This window comes from Hipposideros armiger, unplaced genomic scaffold (assembly GCF_001890085.2).
Source record: "Hipposideros armiger isolate ML-2016 unplaced genomic scaffold, ASM189008v1 scaffold_357, whole genome shotgun sequence".
Classification (NCBI taxonomy): domain Eukaryota; kingdom Metazoa; phylum Chordata; class Mammalia; order Chiroptera; family Hipposideridae; genus Hipposideros; species Hipposideros armiger.
The window spans coordinates 1,745,804-1,754,712 of NW_017731707.1; the positions used below are offsets into that span (position 1 = coordinate 1,745,804).

At 34.0% G+C, this 8,909-nt stretch overlaps 1 protein-coding gene across 5 annotated transcripts in view; it reads right to left on the reverse strand.

The window, feature by feature from the left end:
- The window catches only part of DNAJB14 (DnaJ heat shock protein family (Hsp40) member B14), a 70,670-nt gene that overhangs the window by 33,986 nt on the left and 27,775 nt on the right, over nucleotides 1–8,909 (reverse strand). For 4 of the 5 annotated variants that reach the window (XM_019661678.1, XM_019661679.1, XM_019661680.1 and 1 more), the window contains one exon: nucleotides 5,912–6,083. The exons of the other annotated variant lie outside the window; for it this stretch is intronic. In XM_019661678.1, the coding sequence (XP_019517223.1) occupies nucleotides 5,912–6,083 (172 nt within the window). The remainder of the gene's footprint in view (nucleotides 1–5,911; nucleotides 6,084–8,909) is intronic. 5 annotated transcript variants of the gene reach the window in all.

Below are 8,909 nucleotides of genomic sequence, written 5' to 3' on the forward strand. Positions count from 1 at the left end.
TATATATATATATATATATATATATATGAACTTCTTTCTACCATAATTTTTTCCCTAGCTGATGCATTCAAGAAGTCATCAAAGACATAAAAAATTCAGTTTTTATAACCATCTAGTTGTTATGTTAAGAAAGGCTCTTAATTAGACAGCCATCTATTAGGTATTAACAAGGTAAGTATAACATATAACATTTGCTCAGCTTAACTGTTGGTTGTTTAGTTTTTATTTAATGTAACCACAATATTAACTTTGATATCAGAAGCCAGCATGATCTATGGGATAGTAGTTCAAACTTTTAAATATGAAAAATTTTATGGAAACTCTCAAAGAAGGCTGTGATAGCAGCTTAAAATTTAAATCTCTGCAAATTCCCTCATAAAATCAGAGCAATTAGCAAAATCAAAACCTCATGTACAAGGGCCGGCGGAGTGGCTCAGTTAGTTAAGAGCGCATGCTCTGAGCAACAGGGTCGTCGGTTCGATTTCCACACGGGCCAGTGAGCTGGTCCCAGCTGAGCTGCCGCTGAGCTGCCAACAGGTGGCAGGATGGCTCAGTTGGTGAGAGCACGTGCTCCTAACAAGGTTTCTGGTTCAACTCCCACATGAGATGGTGGGCTACACCCACCCACAACTAAGATTGAACACGGCACCTTGTGCTGAGTGGCCGGATGGCGACTGGACTTGGAGCTGAGCTAGCTGCGCCCTCCACAACTAAGACTGAAGGAAAACTTGGCTGTTCCTCTTCCCTAACACTGTTCCCCTCCCCCAATTCCCCGATAAAATCTTTTTAAAATACCTCATGTACGAAATCCCAAAATACAAGAAGGTGGGGTCTACCAACCAATAGCTACAAATCTATGTGGGCATTACCATATGTGTGGGAAGAAGCTGAGGATAGTAACATGGTATTTGCCAGTCGACAGAACAAAAGAACTCCAAAATTATCAATAGGGACTCTCTATGTAGCACAACAGGCAAAACTGAGAAAAGTGCATAAAAATGAATGGGTTTTGCTCACTACAATAGTACATGAGTGAAAGGGTCATAATAAACTCTTAAGGGCATAGAAGGTTCTACTCCCTAACTTTCAAAATCAGTCAAAAAGCTCTCTTCCAGAACAAAATCACAATGAGGAGAAACTACTGGGAATAGGAACCAAACTGAAGAGGGCAGAGGCAATAGAAAAAAGAGAGAGACTCCAGATAAAGTGGGGAAGAAGAAAGGAGTGAGGAGATCTTATATAGTGACATATTATTTTTTTATTTTTTCCCCCCTTATGCTTGGCTGTCCAGCTTAGTAATTTTTTAATTAATTAATTAATTAATTTTTCTAATTAGTTTCAGGTGTACAACACAGTGCAATAGTTATACTTTTTACCCCTCAAAGTGACAACCCCCCTCCCACAATCCGCTGCCCCACTCCCCCCAATATCATACATATCTATTACAATTCCCTTGACTCCACTCCCACACCATACTCCATGCCCCATGACTATATATACATATTCAATTACAGTTGACATATAATATTATACAACATCAGCTTCAGATGTACAGTGCAGTGATCAAGCCTCTACACCATGAAGTGGTCTCCCTAAAAAGACATGTGACCATCTGACACCCTACAAAATATTTACAACATTATTAATTATATTCCCTGAACTGTCTTTCCTATCCCTGTGGCAATATTGTAGTTACCAATTTATGCTGTGTAATCCCTTCCCCCCCTCCCTCATCCCCACCCTGTCCCATCTAGCAACCATCAGTTTTTCTATAGTGACATATTTTCAGCCATTACCTAAAAACTGAAGAAAGAGCTCTGTGTATTTAGAAAGGCTAACTTTGTATAAAAAATGTGTAACAGAAAATGATAGAAGGGAAATCTGATACAAAGTTATTATGAGAAAAAAGGAATAGGACTAAAATAATTCTCTGAAGACAATGAAAGCACATCACAAAGACTTGACAAAACAGGTAAACATTATAACCTAGTACTTCAAACCAAGCTGAAAAGACTTTAAGAAATTATACATAATACAAAATAACATAAAAATTAGAATTAGGACAATCCCAAAAAGTATCTAGCTAGCTAGCTAGCTAGCTAGCTATCAGAAACAAGAAATCAATTCTAAAAAGACTAAACTAGAAGGAGTTAATAAACACAACAGATAATGTTGTTTGTGTAAATAAATGAAAGAGAATATAAAAAGGCGGAATAAGTTTTTTAAATAAAAAAGTCAAAAAATTAGAAAGAAAATGGCAACTATTAAAGGTAGTTAAAGAAGATCCAACATAAATATAATAGGAGTCCTGACGAAGAAAAATAAAACAGATATATAGTAATTGGAGAAAATTTTTCTGATATAAAAAAAAGAAACATCTGAAGCCATATAATGAAAGAACAAATCACATACCTAAGAATACTGACCCAGAATAATGAACACCAAGATATATTCTAGTAAAATTAACAGGACTTCTAGGCAAAAAGATCAGATGACTTATAAACAAAACTAGACTGTCATCAGACTTTGCTCCTCAGTAGTACTTGCACAAAACAACAGAATAACATACTTAGATATTCAAAGAAAGAAAACTGGAGCTCAGGATTTTATATCCACCAAACTAACTTCAAGCATTAAGACCACAGATGAACTGTTTTCAACATTCTAGAACTTAGGGAGCACAGGTCCCACAAGCCCTTCCTAGAAATCTAGGGAACAAGCTTCAGAAATCCAAAATAATTAGAGATACATAGGACTAACAGGGAGAATTAAGTGTATGGTGATCAATATAGAGATAAGACTAAATGATTAAATGAGAGAACATATAGTGTGTAATGATAATCTGACACTGTAGCTAAGTTCAAATATTTAAAAAATTATAGGCTGCTTCCTTTCTTTTTCTTTTTACTTGAAAAAAAAAAATTGGTCTCCTCTGTTCCCTTCTCTTCCTTTTGGCAGCTGAGGCCTGGACCAAGGCAGCTTATTGAGATGAAGGAGGCAGTCATAGCCAAAAACAAGGCTGAGCTTGACAGGACCTGCACCACTGGGGACAAGGAGGCAACTCTCTTCATACAGAGAAAAAAGCATAAATCAACTGAAGATAATAGAAGCCACGTTTCTCACTGTCTCACCTAAGAATACTGTCAGAGAATACAATTACAAATCTGGAAATGGAGAAGGCTAGAATGAACTCTGTGGTGAACTAAAACAGGAGGCGTGTGAGTCTTGCACAGATACTAAAATGAATATAGATTAATACATGTTAAATTACTACAGATGTGTGTATTCCCACATGCAAACACATGTAACGCAGACATATACATACACAAACATATACATACATGCATTCATACATGTCCTATCTATTGACGAGCTCTAGAGGCAGTGACACCCGTCGCAATAAGCTTATCTAGTGTGTATATCTGTTTCCAAGTACCACTGTCCACTATAAAGAATCAGGGCACCTTGGAGAAATAGCTGATTCCAAGGACAACAAGTAAAAAGTGGGCCTGAAAATCTTTTTGTACCATAAAGTTAGGACACTCATAGGATGAGGGCATCAAAAAGACACAGGGCTTCTACTGACTAAATCTGAGGCAATGTGAGCATCAAAATAAATAATGATAGTAACATTAAATAAGAATCCATGAATCCACACTAATACAGTGAATAAGTTGAATGCCAACTAATAAACTGTAAAAAGAATGAAAGAATTAGAATTTGGCAACCATCAGAAATTTATCCAGGGAAAAATCATCAATGAATGCTAAAAGGTGAAAGTATTTTATAAAACAGGACATTTATAAAATCTTAAAATATTTTCCCACAAAATATTTATTAATTACAAAGGGGAAAAAATGTAAGTTTTAAGTGGCAATCACCAACTTAACTTAGTGATCAAAGTTAACCTCAACAGTGAGGACCAAATCAACATAATGTGTCTCTTGATATGTTACACTAAGAAAAATCACTTCCATGGTATTTCTGCCAAAAATTTGTAGATGGAAATGTCAAACACAAATTAAGGGAAATTCTATAAGATAACTGATCTGTACTCATAAAAAATGCCAAAGTAAAAAAGAAAAGATGGTATCTGGAGAACAAAGCATGCCCATAAATGCATCATGTATCCTTTTTGCTATCAGACATAACTGGAAAAAATGGCAGAATTTAGATGAGGTACATGCATTGATTTTATTAATTTGATGGTTATATTGTGGTTATGCCATTGTCTTAAAAAATATACACTGAATTATTTAGGGGTAATGGGACNCACACACACACACACACACTTAACTTTATTTAGGTCTTTCATTGAGAACATGTACTACCAATAAAAAGCAATTTCTATAAGAACATATAATTTGTTTTCAGACAGATATGGTTTCCTGGAACGAGTTTCAGCACACTGTTTAATTAAAGATTTTCTTAAAGAAATTCAAAAGCAAGTCTCTCATGTATTCACTTATTTCACTTATTCAGCCACCTCTGTCCCAATACTACACTTATAAAGTGGTTAGCAACATTATTTATGTTCTCAGAGTGCTTCACTCCCATTCATTCTAATCAAATACCCTCTACCATGGCTTTAGCATGATTAAGGAGTCTTTCACAATCAAGCTTTAGCATCTAAATATATAAGGTAAGAAGCAAAAATAACTACCATAATATTTAATATAAAATGTCTTTAATTTCAAATTATAGTGAGTAAAGAAGAATGAACTAAAAAAGCAAGAATGGAGGAAAACAGGGTGAGAAAATAAGGCGTAAAAGAAACAGATAAGAAAGCAAAAGAGAAAGACAATCTAACCAGTTTTACCTACTCTTCATCTGAGCTGGTCCACTGTATTAAAATGCACTCTGTGTGACTTATCCAATTAATCACTGTTCTGAGTCCTTCACCCTCACACTCATTTCCCTAGAGAGCTACATCAGTACATCGATACAGCATCCCTAAGCTGTAGTGGTAAACAAAACGGTATTTTCTCTAGTTTCATACTCAAGGTTCACTTTACTTCCAGAAACTTTTTTCTTAATTTTAAAATTAGTAACGTCAAATTCCTAAAACCCAGCTCATAATTTTTCAACTGTACCTAATTCTTCTGCTTTAAGTAGAAGTGTATCATGAAGCAAAACTAAAGCACTGAGACAGAATAGCCAGAGTGAAAACAAATTAAAAGGAGAGGATGTTATAGTATTTGCATATATACCGGGGGTGCCCCAAAAATGTGTACAAATGGACACTTTCATCAGCGTTGCTCAAGCAGTAGTTCGCTGTAATGAGAAGTGTCTGGACACTGATGGTAACCACTTTGAGCACCTCTTGTAATTGCAGAAGTCATACGTGACTTGTATTCATCTTTTGTTATTGGTATATATTGAGTATTATAATTTTAATAGTTTTTTTCCTTTCTTAAAATGTGTATGCATTTTTTTGGCACCCTCTGTATATAAAGACAGCCTTAGTAAAGAATACAAATAGAGAAAAAAAAGCTATCCTTCATTAATATAAGTAGGAAATTGAAAATGATGTTGCTATTGCCCTCAATTTTTCTCTCATATGAAATTCTCCTGCTTTCATGTATATATAAGACAAAACAATTCTTTATCCTTTTTCAATACTGTTATCTAAATAAATGTGTCAATAAATTGAAATATTTCCTAAAAAATAATGATCTAGAAGTAACTTTGTGGCTTATAATTTCTTTAAAAGACGGAACCTTCCATAGAGCTGGTACTTTACAGATTGATTTTAAACAGAATATAAAGCATAACAAACTTCCCATAAGAATTCAATTCTTTGACATGTTTTTCTATTGACTTATAATTCAAACACTTCTTTAGGTGTCACCAACATTTTAAAGTTACATTAGTATCAGCTGTACTTGAGATATAAATCATTTATTCCTACCTGAGAACTCCATCTACTTGGTCTTTGGTGTAGCCTTTTCCACTGTCACCACTACCAGACGTGCTGTCCTTTGTGCAATTAGGCTTGCTTTGATCACCACTACCTGATGGTTTTCGGCAATGAGGGGTATTTCCAGCTGTGCTTCCATTTTTCATAATTATTTCCAACAGTGCTGTAGAAAGATACAGAAAGCATACTATGCCTGTTTACATCAAGGTACATACACATGATCTTGAGAACAAAGTTATAAAGCTTACAAATTAAGAACCATGTACTCCAAAAAGATTCATCACAGGGTCTTTTTAAATAGAAAGTATTCCTTTACGTACTAAACTGTTTATAGACCGCTAATCACCATTTGGAAGAAGAAGATTAAGAAATTTACAGCTAATAACTCAAAATTACTATCATTCAATTACTTATGACATACTTTCACTTGTCACATCATGGTGAAACTGCAGAAAATTTAAAAAAAAAAGAGAGAGAGCCTTTAAAGGAGCCAATGAGATTATCTACAAAGAAACAGAAATTAGACTTCCTATTTATTTCTCAACAGCAACAGTGGCAGCTAAAAGACACTGGAAGAATATCTTCAAAATGCTAAGGGTAAATAACTGTCAACTTGAGATCTACACTAATTTTCTAGAAAATACACAAGATTGGAAACATTTTCAAACAAACAAAAACTTAGAAAGTTTACTACTAAGATTTCTAGAGGGTACTGTAATATATATATTTTTTTGGAAGAAGGAAAACTCTCTAGATAGGCTGTAAAAGGGAATGGTGAGCAAATACTGTGATAAATATATGAGTAAATCTAAACATTGAGTCTACAAAACAATAACAGTTATGTCTGGAATTTGCTTTTAATACTGATGGTGCATAAAAGGGGGTAGATAGACTGTATGAAATAAGATTGGCCATATATACTCATAATGGTTAAAGATGGGAGGGTGATAGAAACTGATTATATTATGCTCTCTCCTGTGAATGCTTGAAACTTCCAATAAGTGGAAATTACACATAAAAAAAAATTAACAGAACTAAAAGGAAAAATACGAAGAAACCAACCATGATGATAGATGATTTTAATGTTTTTAACACATTTCAATCAATAACTAATATTGGGTAGATTTTTAAAAAATCACTAAGGATACAAATGATACAAACATCTAATTTATCAAGCTTGATCTAAAAGACATAACAACATTATATCCAACAACTGGTGAATATTCATTCTTTACAGGCACTCAAGGAATGACAATTGACTACATTAGAGCTGGAACATAACGTTATCCTCTTCAAATCTCAAATAATAAATATCATATATACCACAATTTATAAGCACAACACATTTAAGTGAAATCAATTACAAAAATTTAACTGGAAAGATCAAAAATGGGTTGGAAAAAAAAATTAGACAACTCATGTATCAAAGAAATAATCATAATAGAGATAAGAAAACAATTGAATAAGAATGAACATACTACATATCAGAACTTATGGGTCAACAAACTGGTACTGGGACAACTAGATATTCGCATGCAAAAGAATAAATGTGGTTCCTTTCTTCACACCATATACAAAAATTAGCTCAAACAGATCATGCACATAAATATAATAGCTAAAACAAAACCATTAGAAAAAAATATAGGAATAAATCTTTGTGACCTTGATTTAGGCAAAACATTTTTAGATATGGTATCAAACGTGCAAGCAACAAAAGAAAAAAAGAAAAAACTAGACTTCATCAAAATTAAAAACGTTTGCCCTTCAAAGACAATCCACAGAATGGGAGGCAGTGTTCACAAAGTCATATAGGAAACCATCAATAAAACAAACGACATCCTACTGAATGGCAGAAGATATTTGCCAATGATACATCTGATAAATTTTAATATCCAAAATTTATAAAAAACTCATACAACTCAACACCAAAAAACAAACAATCCAATTAAAAATTGGCAGAGGACATGAAGAGACATTTCTCTAAAGAGGACATACAGATAGTCAACAGGCATATGAAAAGATGTTCAATGTCTTTAATGAGAAATGCAAAAAAACCCACAATGATATACCACCTCACTCCTGTCAGAATGGCTATCATCAATAAATCAACAAACAACAAGTGTTGGTGAGAATGTGGAGAAAAGGGAACCCTCGTGCATTGTTGGTGGGATTGCAAATTGGTGCAGCCACTATGGAAAACAGTATGGAGGTTGCTCAAAAAATTTAAAATAGAACTCCCTTATGACCCAGCAATTCCTCTCCTGAGTATTTATCCAAAGAAGTCCAAAACACGAATTGCAGTGCTATTCACAATAGTGAAGATATGGAAATAACGGAAATGCCCGTTAATAGACGATTAGATAAAGAAAACTGTGGTACATTTATACAATGGAATATTACTCAGCCATAAAAAATGAAATCTTACCAATTGCAACAACATGGATGGACCTAGAGAATATTATGCTAAGTGAAATAAGTCTGACTGAGAAAGACAAATACCATATGATCTCATTTATAATATGTGGCATAAACAGAATAAACGAGCAAACAAAACACAAATGGACTCAAAAGTACAGAGAAAAAACTGATGGTTACTAGATGGGAGGGGGGTGGGGATGGGGAAGAAGGTGAAGGGATTAGAAAGTACAAATTGGTAGATACAATATAGTCATGGAATGTGAAATACAGTATGGGGAATACAATCAGTAATGTAAAGATTATGTAGGGTGCCAGATGAGCACTGGGCTTATAAGAGGGATCACTTCATAGACTGTGTAGATGCCTGATCAATATGCTGTACAACTGAAGCTGAAGTAGAATAATACTGAATGTCAACTATAATTAAATATATAGATACATAGATAGATAGATAGAGATTAGGTCTTTGGTAAAGTCCTGATGTATTTTGTCTATGTTTTTTAAAGGTCATTTATTCATATAAAGAACAAAGATCAATCATGATACATTGCCCATTTTGTTTGATAACCTT